This window comes from Canis lupus, chromosome 36, assembly GCF_003254725.2.
Source record: "Canis lupus dingo isolate Sandy chromosome 36, ASM325472v2, whole genome shotgun sequence".
NCBI lineage: Eukaryota > Metazoa > Chordata > Mammalia > Carnivora > Canidae > Canis > Canis lupus.
In genome coordinates, this window is record NC_064278.1 from 13952222 (window position 1) to 13968656 (window position 16435).

Here is a 16435-nt window from a genome sequence, read left to right on the forward strand (position 1 = left end):
TGTGTGTAAGATAATCACTTTATTCTTGGGGCACCTGGTGGCTCAGTCTGTTAAGCGTTTGCCTTCAGCTCAGGTCATGATCTCAGGGTCCTAAGATGGAACCCCATGTCAAGCTCCCTGCTTAGCAGAGGATCTGCTTGTCCCTCTCCCTTTGCTGCTCCCCCACCTTATGCGTTTTCTCTCTCTCTCTCTGCCAAATAAATAAAATCTTAAAAAAAAAAAAAAGAAACTGATTTATTCTTTTATTCCCAGATTCACTGGGCTGTATGTCTCTCCCCAGCTCAACTTCGAATAAAATGTTTACACCAAGGTAGAGGCACCTGAGTGGTTCAGTTGGTTGAGCATCTGACTCTTGATCTCCGCTCAGATCTTAATCTCAGGGTCCTGAATTCAAGGTCTGTGATGGGCACCACACTGGGTGTGGAGCCTACTTTAAAAAAAAAAGTTTCCACCAAACTAAAAGTTGATCAGGGCCCTGAAAACCCATTTTAAAGGGTTAAGGCACCTATCAAATCTTCCCTCTTTTCTCTAGGTAAGCAACACAGAAAAACACAACACTTAAGCTGTCTCTATTTTGCAAATGAAAGATCAAACTAGCTGAACAATCATTACCATTGACAGCAAATAGTTACTGAGCATCTTTCATGTCTAGCATTATATTGGAATCTCACAATGGTGTCAAGCTCTTGTCTTGTTTATTATTAACCAACATGAGTTGAGCATTTACCATGTATAAAGTAGGAAGTTGAGCTCTTTACACATACTACCTCATTAGTCCTCACAGATGCCCCATGAGGTAGGTGCTGCTGTTCTCCTAAATCAATGACTAAGGAAATGCTGGGATATAAAGGACTAAAGTGACTTGCCCAAGTTTCTAGAGCTTGCAAATGGAGAAACTGGGATTTGTGTGGAGGCAGTCTGATTTCAAAGCTTTATACTCTTTATCACTGGACTATATTATGCTCACAACATTGATCCTACTCACACAAGTAATCTAGAAGGCTGAATAGGAAAGGACTCTTGAGCCAGACCACCTGGGTGTGAACCTTGATTCTCCTGCCTTGAGCAAATTATTTGACCTCTTAGAACCTTAGTTCTCTCTTTATAGATGGAAATAATAATAGTAGCTGCCAACAGGATGGCTGTAAGGGTTAAATGAGATGTGAAGTGCTTAGAACAGTGTCTGGTAGGTAGGTAGTAAGCACTATAGATATGCTAAGTGGTAATAACAGCTCTTTTTTGACCTAGCAGACCAATGGCCATAAAATATGTATAATAATATGGAGTTGGTTTTTGTTGTCACTGTTGTTTAAAATGAAGATAAATGAGGAATTTTTGAATATGTTAGATAGAGTACTGAGGTATTAACTGTCTAAGCATAGTATTAGCTGCCTAAGCACAAGAAAAATTTTTAAAAATGACATTGGTAGGCATCAAATGAGCATTGTGTAAGTCATTGCCACATAACAAATTTATCAACTGCTTAGACAAATGCTTAACAGATGGAGTAAGAAGATTGTGTCTATGTCAAAGGGAGATTTTAAAAGAAAGTTTTCCTGTTTGGTAGATTTTTAAAGTATCAACAACAATATGTTTTTAGGCAAAGAGGAAGACTCATGGTACTTTTCCAGGAATGAAACCTGACATGGCATTAAGAATTTAATGATTTAGGATTCAAATGAAAAAGAAATGCATAGTATTGTGTAACTTTTTCTTTTTTCCTTTTACAACTTCTGGGTCCCCCCCACCCCCCGGGATGAGAGGCTAGGGGTACCTCTGGCAGGTCCATGATGAAGTTGTAGGCGTTGGCTGCCTTGGCAGCTCGAACTATATCTTCCATCGTTGCATCTTCTCTGCCGTAGCGAATGTTCTCTGCAATGGTGGTGGAGAACAAAACGGGCTCTTGCTCCACTATCCCAATCTGCGTTCTAAGCCACTGAATATTAAGAGAGCGAATGTCATGGCCGTCCAAAGTCACCTAGAGAACATAAGCATGACATCACATCTCTTGGAGTCCTTCAGGGTTCTGAATCAAAATGTTAGGTTGTACTTGACTATGGGGAGAAATAACAGAGACCCACAAGATTATAGCAGAAATAATTCCTCCTATAAAGAGGTCTTTATATAGGAATGACGATATATAGTTGAAATCAAGTATAGTGATAAAATAATTCATTGTAAAAATACAAATAACGTAAAGGTCACTTAATTTAAATGATTGGCCCAGGAATGGAAAAGAAATTAATTCTTCAATAGAGTCAAGTCAGTTATTCACCATGCTTTGAATATTTTTATTATCTTTTGACTTGTGACCTAAAATGGACTTCAAAAGCTACAGAGAAAATAAGAAATGATCCCCATCTTGTATGCACTGCTTTACAGTAACTCTTACTTTCTGGCCAGATTCATCAAATAGCACTTTGCTGTTCAAAAATAATTGAAACTGTAAGTGGGATAAGCAAAAATTACGATTAGAAAAAAAGCAAAAATCTTACATCAGGAAACCATGATTTTTATATATTCAGAGTGTCGTTATGCTGGTATGTAATAAAGAATACCCGGAGGATGAAATGTGTGTCCCAAAGAAGAGTTCCATTATGTTTGTCATATCAGTGTAACAGTGCATCCATCATAGAGAACATTTTGCATTGAAGCCACTTGATATATAGTCAAATGATTCTATCTCAAGGGATCAAGGAGAAGTTGACAAGAATGACATTGAGAGTGTAGAAAAAACAGAGCTTTTGGCATCTAATAAACCTGGGTTCAATTCAGAGGCAAGTCTCACTCTTTGTGACTCTGCTTCCTTATTTATAAAATGAGCATATATACCTTGGGGGTCATTTTGGAAATAAGTACTCATTATCATAAAGTACTTGACATACGTGATAAACAAATGGCAATTTTGTATATTTATTTTCTTAGTTTCTATGTTTATAGGCAAATAAACACAAGGAAAAAAAGAGACCAAGCAGGTTGTGAAATTACATGATATCTTCAAAATCTAAATTCTTGAAGCAGTAATCAATCACTCTGTTCATTCTGGCCATGCAACCTTTCCTATACTTAGCATTTGGAAAACTTCAAGAGACAAGAATGATTTTGTTATAACACAAAGAAGGAAATGGAAATATGAGTTCACTGAAGAGGCAGCAATACCATTTTGAATGTATCTGCACATTTAGTTACATCACTGAATGAACAGGCTGGTCATTCATTAAACATGGCCACCATGCAGGAAATCAGTCCAATCAACTCAGTCAAAAATCACTCAGTCAACTCTGCAAGGGTCAGAACAGTCTCAGTGTGTGCTAGGCCTTTGTGTTTGACCAGGGTATCTCCATTTGCACTCTCCCATCCCCATGTATAGAGAAGTTTCTGGAAGACACACACCATGCCTTCACTGGGGTCATAGAAACGCTGAATAAGCTGCAGGGCTGTGCTCTTCCCAGATCCGCTGGATCCTACCACAGCTGTCATCTCCCCTGACTTAATGACCATGCTGAGGTTATTTAAAATCTGTAGAGGAAAGAACAGAACAATGTTTGGATTGTCAGCAATTAGACTTGTAAGTTCGGATGCTTTGCGAAGATACTACCTTTGTGTTTACTTATGCCCTCAAAACCATAACTATCCATATCCATCAATAACCAGAAAGTTAGTAAACAGTGCCTAGGATGATGTTTGACCATTTAGCACATGACTCATTAATAAACCAATGGCGGGTCCAAGAAATAAAATGATATGTAGTAACACTGTAAATAAGTCATGCCAACTTTTAAAAGTATGCTCCAGGGGCATCTGGGTGGCTCAGATGGTTGGGCGTCTGCCTTCGGCTCAGGTCATAATCTCCAGGTCCTGGAACTGAGCTCCACATTGGGCTCCCAGCTCAGCGGGGAGTCTATTTCTCTCTCTCCCTCTGCCTCCCCCACCCTGGCTTGTGCTCTCTGTCTCTCTCAAATGAATAATAATAAAAAAAAATCTTAAAAAAAATAAATAAAAGCTTGTTCCAGAATCTACATTTAAAACATTTCTGAAAAAAAAAATAAAAATAAATAAATAATTTCTGATATACTAGGATGCCTCAAGGAGATTGTCCCAATTGGGTAAGGAACAGGAGCCATCAAGTTAGAAATATAATACTAATTTACTGATTGTGGATTAACAATAAACTAATTTATAAATTTTTTTAAATATTTTTTTTCTTTTATTTATTTATGATAGTCACAGAGAGAGAGAGAGAGGCAGAGACACAGGCAGAGGGAGAAGCAGGCTCCATGCACCGGGAGCCCGATGTGGGATTCGATCCCGGGTCTCCAGGATCGCGCCCTGGGCCGAAGGCAGGCGCCAAACCGCTATGCCACCCAGGGATCCCATAAATTTTAAGCTATCGTACATTTGTATTGCATGCAAACATATTATCTGAAAAACTTTCCCTAACAAGTATCTGTGGTGTGTGTTTACATTTAAAGCATTGTTAACGGTAGAGACCAACTGCTGGTAGATCTAGAAAGGGAAGAACAAGTAGCTAATTCATAAGCATCTGTTGGATGTTTTCACCCATTCAGTGGTAATTTTTATCTTTACCATGTAAAGGGGGCTTGGGGTCCTTCGTGTGACAAATCTCACATCTTTCAATTCACACTAGAGAGTCAGGCTTGCAAATATACCTTCACCTACTGGACCATATTGGACTGTAATCTTCTCCTAGGGTGGGTAGGCACTTTGTGTGCCTTTCCTCATTACAGCCCAGTACAGTGTGGCACCCAGCAGGGCTAAACACACACAGGTCTAAATAAGAGCTTATTAAAACAAACTCCTGGTGTTGGGAACAGAGGGTAAAACCAGAATGAAATAAATGTATTTTCATTCAACTGGTATTTGTGAAACAGCTAGTATGAGCTGGTTCTGAATAGATATTATAAAGCAAGTTTTTAAGCATCCACTGAAAAATCTTTACTGAGTGAATACTATCTAGTGGTTTATCTTTCACAAGGCACTTTAACATATGTTGTGACATTTAATGTTTCCATTTAATGTTTCCATATGTATGTGATATGTAACAGTAACAGAAGATATATTTCAGCAATTTAGTATATATATATGTCTAATGTATGTGTGTATGTTTGTGTGTGTGTATGTCTGTGTTTACCTACATTTTAGGTATGTAGCATCAGAATTAAGTTGCATAGGATTTAGTTCCCGTAACAGAAATATTATTAAAAAAGGATGGCTAGAGAGGTATTCTGTTAAAAATTAGGAAAAAGGGGATCCCTGGGTGGTGCAGTGGTTTGGCGCCTGCCTTTGGCCCAGGGCGCGATCCTGGAGACCCGGGATCGAATCCCACGTCGGGCTCCCGGTGCATGGAGCCTGCTTCTCCCTCTGCCTGTGTCTCTGCCTCTCTCTCTCTGTGTGTGTGACTATCATAAACAAACAAACAAAAAAAAAAATTAGGAAAAAGTCTCATTTCGAAGTCAAGCTATTCAAGGAGAGCAGATCCTGATTTTCCCGGAGAGTTCATTGCTTTTAAAGATACTTGCTGTGGGGGACCCCTGGGTGGCTCAGCAGTTTAGCACCTGCCTTTGGCCCAGGGTGTGATCTGAGATCGAGTCGCACATCAGGCTCCCTGCGTGGAGCCTGCTTCTCCCTCCGCCTGTGTCTCTGCCTCTCTCTGTGTGTCTCTCATGAATAAATAAATAAAATCTTTTTTTTTTTTTTTTTTTTTTAAGATACTTGCTGTGTAGGTGCAGGAAAACTAAATTTTCTTCATCATGTGCCCTGGCAATCACGTAGCACAAGACACATGAGCATGAGGTCACAAGATTACCTTTCCTCCCATGACTGATCTAATGACCTTTGTGAAGTTATACACAGGAAGTAAAAACTACAAAGGCACCAGCTTTTCTTTGCCAGAAGTACCCTGCCCACGCAGTGTTCTGACGTCTACACCTGCACTTCTTGATTGTTCTGATTGCCTTGTAGTTTGTTTTCAGCTTATACTTACAATGACAGGCCCTGCCACTCACTTCAGCAGAGGATCCTCCTTCACCTGACCTAACCTGAATGTCCTCACCAGAGGAATCTGCACAGTGTTGTTGCTGTAAAGGAATGTGACTTGTTGACTGTGAAATGACATGATGCCTAAGGATACTTCCAGAGGAACATGCTTCTGATCCTTCTTCCTAGAAATTGTCATGCTTTAGAAAAATGATTAATCTGTGGCCCTGGATATGAATCGTCAAAGAAGAAAAAATGCTGCTGTTCCTGGGAAAACAATGAACTCTTACCTTCACCTCTGGTCTGGAAGGATAGTGGAAAGTCACATTATGGAATTCAATTTCACCCTTAATTCGATCCAGCTTGTAGCCATCCTCTGACATGCAGTCAATGATGGGTTTCTGGAGCAGAATACAAAAGGAATACAGCAACAACACATATATATGCACTTATTGTCCATCTTGATTTGAATTTACTCATAAAACAGAAAAACAATTCAGTAAAACACTACACCAAAGTTGCTTCCACATTAACTATTAATCAATAATAGTAATAATACTAACAGTTACTGAGATATTAATATGATGTATTATATTACTAGATATTAATAGTATTGGGATATTATATTACATATATAATATATTAATAGGTAATCAAACATATACACATAATTAATTTATAATTAGTTATCAATATGAAATGTCAATATATAATTTATATATAACTTCACATTAATTACATCTAGTTAATTTAATTTTACTATTTGTTGATATACTACTATGACATAATATATTTATATTATTAATACATAATATTAATTATATAATACATAATAACAATATAATAATATAATATACAGTATTTATCTACAATTATATTAGTATATAATATATTCATATTATTATATATTATTATATTATTGAGATCCCATAGAAGACAATTCACAAGGTATTTTAATGTGGTTTTGTCATTTATGTAATTGTCACTATAACCTAACTAGACAGGTGATATGCTCAATTCTTCAAATGAGGAAGATGAGAACTCTCAGAGAGGTTAAGTATCTTTCCTAAGGCCACACAACTAGTCAGCCAAGCTTGGGTCCAATAGTACTCTACAACTGAGTACCTATCATAAATGATGATTAAAACTAACTGAATGTCTTAAATGGGTCCCTCAAATACTACCAATTTTCAGTTGTTATGCTGAATTTCATCTCTGTTGTTAGTAGTGTGAGCCTCATCTGGAATTTAACCATTCTAGTTAATCAGAAAAGAGTGAGGGCCATCTCCTGCTACCAGAACACTCCAGGGTCAGCTTCATTCCCCTTCTACACTCGGGAAAGAAATTCATGACCATATCTCTATTTGGCACAAGAGTGTAATCTGCTTTCTTCCTTTTGGGTTTCTAGTAAAGATAATAAAGCAATTATTAAATGCCTTAGTTTTTTGTAATAGTTTCAAAGGCCTTTTAGACTCACCATCTTATCTGATCATATAACAGCCCTAAGAATGAGGTAGAATTTGGATAGCTCAATGTGTCTATGTGGTTTTCAACAATCTGTTTATACTCCAATATGTGAAACTCTCAAATATAAAGCAAAGTGATGAATAATTTCCCTGGGCAGGTTATATGCTTCATAAATACTTCAGATTTAGGGGACTAAAGAAACACCTCTGGATTTCCAGGGCTTCCAGAGAAGAACATCTTGCCTTCTTCCACCTTCTATTCTTGGATTTTCACTTTCTGGCTAGACCTCCAATGTGCTTCAGAAGATTACCCAGGAAAATCCTAGCTAGGCTACCAAAATCCTATACGAGCTTGTAGAGACTTTCTGTCACGTTTAGAAGATAATCCAAACTTATGAACTTGGCCTTACAATCTTGCATGATCTGGCCTTTCCTCTTTCCAGCCTCTGTGCTCCTATTCACGCTGCTCAGACACAGTGACCTCATTTTAGGTCCTCGGATTCACCAATCCTCTTCCAATCCGGGGGCATCTCTTGCAGGAACAGCCTCCTTGCTCTCATTTCCCGTGCACTGCTCCTCCTCTAAACCTCACTGTGCCTGGCTGACTCTTCTGGGCTTCTCAGGGCATATACTACCTCCTCAGAGATGACATTACTGGCACCTAAAGACTCCTTCTCCCACCCCAACTGTTACCACCCTATTTTATTTCCTTTATTGTACTAACATTATCCCATCTTTGAGTGTACTTATGTCTTTTTTTAACTTCCATTTTTCCCTGAAGTAAGTTGGGTTTCAGGTGTACAGTATAGTGACCCAACAATGACACACACTACCAAATGCTGGCCAAGGTAAGTGTAATTACCTTCTGCCATCACACAAAGTTATTACAATATTATTGGCTATGTTCTCTATGCTGTACTTTTCATCCCTGTGGCTTATTTATTTTACAACTAGAAGTTTATCCCCTTCACTCCATGCCCCTAGCCTCCTCCTCTCTGGCAACCACCAGTTTGTTCCCTGTATTTATGAGTCTGTTTCTAGTATTTTGTTTGTCCATTTGCTTTGTTTTTTGGATTCTCCATATAAGTGAAATCATGTGGTATTTGTCTTTCTCTCTCTGACTTATTTCACTAAGCAAAATACCCTTTAGATCCATAAATGTGCTTCCTTCTTTTTTGCCTATTTTCCAGTATGATAGGAGAGCAAGGGCCTTATTCACTCTATTTCACTCCCGTAGTCCCAACTCAGTATGGGATCTGGCTCATGACTACCCTTATTAAGTATTGCTGAATTAAGAGCATTGTGGTATTCCCTCATATTTTTTAATATTAAAATATTAATTTTTAAATTTTTAATTCCTCAGAAATTCATTTTTCTCCCCACGCCCAATCTGCTCATGGCCTTTATTTTGGCTTTTACATACCCGGTCTATTGTGTGAAAAATGCTGGTGGCTGCTGCACGCCCAGTTGCAAAGGCTTCCAGACAAGAAGATGCATTGCCAAGATTTAAAGCTCCTAATAGAATACTGAGGAAAATCTGAAATGAAAAGAGATAAACACAGTTTTCATGTGTTTTTGTCAATTTGTAAATAGTGCTATCATTTGAGCTCAGATGTTTCTCAGAAATATTCCTCCATGGGAGTTTGAAACCTAAATAGCTCTTTAGAAATACCTGAATAGTTTTGGCTCTGTAAAGTATCTCCATTTTTTCTATTATTATGGTTTAAAAGATTACATTTATTTTTAATTGAACACCTATGTGTAGAACACTACACTACAAAAGTGTAGAACACTATTCTACAAAGAAGAACATATTTTGAAATGAGTAAGAGGTCTAAGCAAGGCAGCATATAGACACAAAGTGAGTTAGAGTAGTGATAGGATAATTCACTTTGTAATATAAACAGCCTTATGTAGCCTTCTTCAATAAAGACAGTATGATTAGCTTGATTTTCCTAGAGATTGGTACCTGTAATACAGGCTTGCTACTACTGCTGTGTTATTGCTACTAGTGGACTATTACTAGGATAACTGGATAACTACTACTACTACTACTACTACTACTACTACTTTTGCTAAGGTATATTTCTAAGCTCTTTATCTGTGTTACTTCATATAATCCATGCAACAGAAGAAAAAACCAAGGTGTATGGAGGTTCCCTAACTGACCCTACATTACAACATATATTAAGTGGTAGAGCAGTATTTGTACCCAGGCTATTGACTGACATTCTGTCCTGCAAATAGGCTTCTGCTGCTCATGACATGCGGTTGCTATGGCCAGGTCCCTGTGCAATGCTGAGGAAGCTGTCCTTTATCTCACCAATCCTGTCATTTCATTAAATTAGGGGAAGGCAACTTGAGCATGAGCAGATGTTCCTACCAAATAGCACTCTGTGTTTATCAGTGCTCTTTATAAAGGAAGAGGCAATGGGGCAAATTGTCACGTGCCTTTGGAGGAGCAAAAGACTCCTTTTGACCAAATGGATGCTAGTCACATGAAGCTCATGGAGGTTGTTTCATTGGGCACCCTCCGTCAGGGACAAGAGTTACTTGCTGAGCTGAAGATTGGCTGCTGCCTGAATGTAGTCTTCTTCAGGCAGTCAAATGAACCTAGTCTATAATGGCTTCCCTGCTTTCTTTCAGTCTTGTGTCTGGACCACGAGACTCCTCAGAGCCTCCCAGCTACCTCCCTTCCTCTCCAGTAACCTGCATTCCACATATCATGATGATGTGCAACAGTCCCCTCTTGCCTTCTCCCTGAATTCCCCACTCCATGTGTGGGATATTCTCTCTTCATCATTCTTGTTCCTTTTCCTTAGTTACAGCAGGTAGTTCTTCCCATGGTCAGATTACTTCATCTCTCAAGCCCTAAATTTCTTTATCTGTAACACAAGGGTTCTAAAAGCATATAACTCATGGGACTTTTATGAGCATTAAATGTAATGATTAGTTGAAAGGTGATTAATCCAGTGTTAGACACATAAATAATAGTGATGATGCTGAAAGAAGTAAGATTCCACACGAGGAAATGATACGGTGAATAGACAGCACAGTACTTCTCTAAGTTGGGTTAAGACCACCTTTATCAGACCACCTGAGCAAAGGAAACCCTTCACATGTCCTAGATCAAGGATCAGCAAACATTTTCTATAATGGGCCAATAATAGATATTTTAGATTTTTTAGGCCATAAGGGCTCCAAAGCAATTACACAACTCTGCTACATACTATAAAAACAGCCAGAGACAAGAATGAACAAATAGTTGTGGCTGTGTTCCAATAAAACTTTATTCACAAAAACAGGCATCAAGTTAGATTTGGCTGGAGGGCCATAGTTTGCAGACTTCTGCTCCAGATTCTAGATTGAATCACGAGGGACCTAAGCTGAGGTTGGCAGTCAAACCCTGCTCAGCCTGGCTTTGCGAATGTCTCCCTCAGGGTACTTCGGGAGAATGAGTGAGACAGGACTGAAGTATGTACCTAATATTATCACAATAGCTAGCACCCAGGGCACCTGGCTGGCTTAGTGGTTGAGTGCCTGCCTTTGGCTCAGGTCAGGGTCCCGAGGTCCTGGGATCGAGTCCTGCATCAGGCTTCCTGCAACGATCCTGCTTCTTCTTTCTTAATTTAATTTAGTTTAATTTAATTTAATTTTTTTTATTTTTTTAGGAGACTGCTTCTCTCTCTGCCTATGTCTCTGTCTCTCTCTCTGTATCTCTCATGAATAAATAAATAAAATCTTTAAAAAAAAAAAAAAAGCTAGCACCCATTCCCAGACCATCATTTCCCACCCCAAACGTTGTACACTAGCCCCTTGGACAGCAATGTGGAACGAAGAAAGGCAAAAGAGATCACTGGGGACCAATCTATCCATGGGTGTGCTGTACTTGGAAGCAGGATCCAGAGGCAAGAAAACAGTGGTTAATGAGTCAGACCCAAGAGGCACAGTCACGTGTGTTTATATCCCACTCCAAACCTCTTAGCACATATTTTTCAACCTCATGGCTCCATTTTGTTTTTAATTAGTAGTATAATGACATCAATACAGAATGAAATTTTGATATGACATATAGTATTTGCATGAAATATGTCACTGAGCGCTTGGTACCTTATACATGTTACTTTATTCCTGATATTATTTTTTATTATTGAGTCCTGAAACCTGGCAAGCATGAAAGAGCAGCCTTCTGCACTCTTCAATTCCCTTTCATCTTCTCTCCTAATAGATCACAGAGTTTGTTTTTTAGTCTGTGTGCAAGTGATACTAATCACAGTCATTTACATGAACCATTTACCGTATATGCTCAGTTACCATACAGCCAATAATGATTTTGTGTACCAAAAAAATATATTTGATTAACCTAATTATTAATTAGTTTAGTGGATTAATACACTCAACTCGGCTCATGTACACTCAGACTTCATAGTTTGCTACTCAGAAGTATGACCAAAAATGTGCCTGCACACATGAGTGAGACAAAGAAAGAGATGAAGGAGCAGAGGAAAGGAGAGAGAAAGAGAAAGAACAATCAATGGTTATACTGTTAATGGAGATCTCTCATTTTCCCAAAGGCGTATTTCTTAAGGTGTAAGCAGAGGCTTGCAGGAAGGCATTAGGAATAAGAGGTAAGGTTAATAATTGATGATTAAAATGTTAGAGACACACGGGATGTCACATCTGCACATATTAAGTACTCTCTCAGCCTAATTATTTACAGAATACATAGACAAGAGTGGACACCTGAAGCTGAGGAGTGTCTAGTTAGTTAAACGAGGAGGCCATTAGGCTGAGGTTGATTTATTGCCTCAATAGCTTCTATGAGCAAACCAAAATCTAAGTGCAAATGCCTCCATTAAGAAATAAAAAAAAAAAAAACCTAAGGAAAAGCAATCACGAATGGTCAATCACGCTCCCCCAGGCAAGGTAACTGCTTAAACTGAACAGATCAGACAATCTTTTTGCTTTGCTTCTGCCTCTCCTCTATAAAAATAATTCCCCTGCTCCTGTGGGTAGAGAGTGGCCTCTCATCACTTCTGGTTTGGTGCTGCCTGATTGGAATTATTTTTGCTTAAAAAAATCTCCTACTCTCTCTCTGTGTCTCTCATGAATAAATAAATAAAATCTTTTTAAAAAATCTTCTAAAAGTTTTAATATGCCTCAGTTTATCTTTTAACAGAACCATAAAATCGGATTCCTGCTAGAGAGAGTAATCAAAGGGTTTTTAAATTCAGCATTTACAATTGGAATTGTGTATTATTTGACTTCCAATTTGTCAATTCATTTTCCCTCTGAACTGTTACTTGTGCACATCTCTGTCCTCTCCTTGCAGGCATGGAATGAAAGGAAGAATGTCTTTTCTCAGCGCATCTTTTTCTGCAGAATGAGCAGATATAAGCAGCTGGGACTAAAGTCAACTACTAAATGTTGAAAGTTCCTAACAGCCATTAGATCAGTAAAGACAAGGGACTTCATAGTCAGGTTTCAGATCTGTAATATTTTCACTGGTTTTTCAAATGTTCACAGCTATATTAGAGTTGTTAAGAAAGTGGTTAAATTACAATAATAGCAACATTTTCCATCTATAGTTTCAAAAGACACTTTAGCATGTCTTATCATACTTAATTTTTTAAAACAAAGTTCAAGTGATGCCTGTTGTTTATCTTGCAAAGAACTGAATTTTAAAAAGCTGTTCTTAGTGTATTCTCTAACTGTTAATGAAATAGTCAGTAGTTTAGATTGACTATAGTTTGACCTCTGATAATCATCTCTATTAATAAATAAAATTCCATTCAACTTTCCCTACAAGTGTATTTATATTAAAGCAGTAGACTTCAAATTATAAGCTATCAGCTAGCAAATTTTTAGCATATCAGATTTTGGCATTTCTCATTGTTTAATTGGTGCTGTCTCACCTAGAATCTTGAGCCAAAATATTTTATTTAAGAATCTTATATGAAACTGCTTCTTATCTCTGTGCTTTTAATATTAACATGATTAATTATAGGGCACCTGGGTGGCTCAGTCTGGTTAAGCACCCGACTCTTGATTTCATCTGAGGTCATGATCTCAGGGTCAAGAGACTGAGCCCTGCTTCACCCTCTGTGCTGAGGACAGAGTCTGCTTGAGATTCTGTCTCTTTCCCTCTTCCCCTCCTCTGGCTAACACACAGGCACTCTCCAATAGATAGATAGATAGATAGATAGATAGATAGATAGATAGATAAAATCTTTTAAAAATTCATATATTTAATTAAATAATTAATAGGCCAAATGAAACATGTATTTCTTGTTTTATCTCACTGACCTCATGTAACGGGCACACACCTCCTGTATGAGGACAGGAAAGGGTAGGAACAAATGTAAATAAACCCAAATGTTCAATTTCATTCAAGAGCTCTAAAGGAAAAGTTCAGCAAGCCATACAAGAGAATAAAAGACTCAATGAGCATGGAAGGCCTTATTGGGGAGGGGCCATTCAGCTGAGAATGAGAACAATGACAAGAGTCCAGCTTAAATGAGAGGAGCTGTAAGCTAAGGAGGAAAGACATTGGGTTAATGAGCAAGAGAAAGAGCTTTCTCTGACTCTGGCCACACCTGATTACCCTGCAATTCACTGTTAATGTTCCTTGTCTTCTATAGCACATGTTTTCATCTGTCATTAGGCATTGATGTGGTTGTTTAATTATTGTTTCTTTTCCTCCACTAAACTATAAATTGCATCAGGAAAAGATCACATATCTTTTGTTCATTATTGAATCCTCTGTGCTTTGTATGGGTCTGGCATATAGTAGATGCTCAATAATTCTTGAAAGAACAACTGAAGAAATACTGAAAATTAAGGTAGTCATGGCATCCGTGATAGCATGGCTATAGCACAAGTGAACAATAAAATATGGTTGTATTTCCTGTTCAGTTGAGGATATTATTGGTTTTGTATTTTAGTACCTCATCATGTTTCACAAATAGGTCCATTAGCACATATCTTGTACTATTATTAAACTTAATTACATGAGCTGTTAATTTTTAGCTGAGAGCTCACTACCTTATATTTTCACAGCATATTATCTTTTGGACTCAGTCAGAAAATCATAGTTTTACAGCTATAAAATCTTCAGTTAATTGGAAATCATTAAATCGCTGGCCTCATCAATTCAAATGCTCAGTGTTCCTTTACTATAAAATGTGTAGGTATTGCTTGTTTCTGCAGATGGACTCCATCAAGTCATTGATGCTCTCCTCCCTCAGACACTAAAGGAATAAACAAAATGCTTTAACTGTAGGCTTTTCCAAGATACCAGTAGGAAATGTTATGTATAGGTCATTGAGACCAAAGTACCTGGACAAGGGTTCCTGCTGTATATTCTCCATCCTCTAAGACAAGTTTGGAGCCATACCAGAAGGCCAATGCATAACAGAGGAAGATGAGACACCACATGAATCCAGTAAAGAATCCCATCACGATCCCTTTTCTAATTCCCCAACGCTGGGCAAACACAAGATTTTTCTCGTACCTGTGAAGAGAAAGCATTTGTGTCTACAGCAGCAGCAGCAGCAGCAGCAGTGCAAGTTAGAATGTTGAAAACAGTCCACAATGCAGTGCTCCTACTCAATGGTCATAAAATCACCCAAGCCACGCAGCAGCTTTCGGGAAAGAAAATGACAAAAACTTCCATGTTGTTATTTAGTTTGTTTCAACCTGGCAATGAAATGTGTTGGAGGAACAATGCCTAACAAAACCTCACACTTGATTACTTCTCAGAAAAGAATAGTATGAGATAGGGTGCCTGGGTGGCTCAGTTGATTAAGTGGCTGACTTTGGCTCAGGTCATGATCTCAGGGTTCTGAGATTGAGCCCTGCATTGGGCTCCCTGCCCAGTGGGGAGTCTGCTTCTCCCTCTGCTTCTGCTGTTCCTCTGCTTGTGCTCTCTCTCTCTGTAATATTAATAATAAAATAAAATCTTAAAAAAAATAGCGTGAGAAAAGTGAGAACTTTATCCCAAGAGAAAAGAATTTTCAACACAAATGTTTGAACATGAGGGATCTAGTACTATTTGTGCTTACATTGTTTTTGTCAAGTCACACAGCATGCTTTCTATCAGAAAATGATGCAACTGTTTTCCCCCAGTTTAAAACCAGTGTTTGCGCTGACTCATCTCCATATACACTCACTCATCTGCCCTGTGACCAAGAATACTATGTTGTAACACGACCGGTTGGGTTCACAGCCGTGAGACATGGATAACTACATAGAAATTCAATCAAAGCACTAACCTTCAGTGATTCTATGATTTAGGTATTAATAACTAGCATCATCTTAAAGTTCAGACATTCCGTACCTGCCTTTATCTCAAAACATAAATTCATGGAATACTTTTAATATTTCACAGGACAAAGTAAAGGTCTATCCTATGTTTGGTACTATTTTCAAAACATTTACAATGCTGCTATTATTAACATTAACATCTTTTATGGTGGAGGAAGTATGCTACTGAATTTTTTTGTGAGAAACAAGTAACTTCACTTTATAGACCAAAAGAAGGGGGGGGGGAGGAAAAGAGAATAATTAGAGATTATGAATTCTATTCTCTTTTTTATTTGGTAACAACTGAGAATGGCATCATCATACTAGATCTACAACTCATGAAATAAGAGTTTAATTAAATTGGTGGCTATTTTATAAAATCTGTACCTGGCACATGGTAAGCACTTAATAAATACTAGATAAAAGGCAGAAAAAACAAAATCAAAATTTTGACAGCTGTATTGTTTTGGTCATTTAGGTTTTTTATTTTCACTAAGAATTAATCTCCTAGAATGATGGTCTGTAATATACCCAGTGATAAATTAACAAAATTTAATCAAACAATGATTAAATGGAAATTTTATCAGACTTTATAAAGAGCATGTAGTACAGTAGCTGAATAAAGACACCGAATAAAAATGTGTGGAACTGCATTTTAGATCATGGAG

The 16435-nt window shown here is 37.9% G+C and overlaps 1 protein-coding gene across 3 annotated transcripts in view; it reads right to left on the reverse strand.

Annotated features, from left to right (window-relative positions):
- Positions 1-16435, reverse strand: part of ABCB11 (ATP binding cassette subfamily B member 11) — an 88070-nt gene that overhangs the window by 35371 nt on the left and 36264 nt on the right. For 2 of the 3 annotated variants that reach the window (XM_025460076.3, XM_025460077.3), the window contains 5 exons: positions 14802-14976; positions 8887-9000; positions 6288-6398; positions 3394-3519; positions 1775-1978 (listed from right to left, as the gene is read on the reverse strand). In XM_025460076.3, coding sequence (XP_025315861.1) covers positions 1775-1978; positions 3394-3519; positions 6288-6398; positions 8887-9000; positions 14802-14976 — 730 coding nt within the window. Of the gene's footprint in view, positions 1-1774; positions 1979-3393; positions 3520-6287; positions 6399-8886; positions 9001-14801; positions 15436-16435 lie in introns of those variants that run through there. The other variant, XM_035698568.2, reaches the window with a different exon arrangement.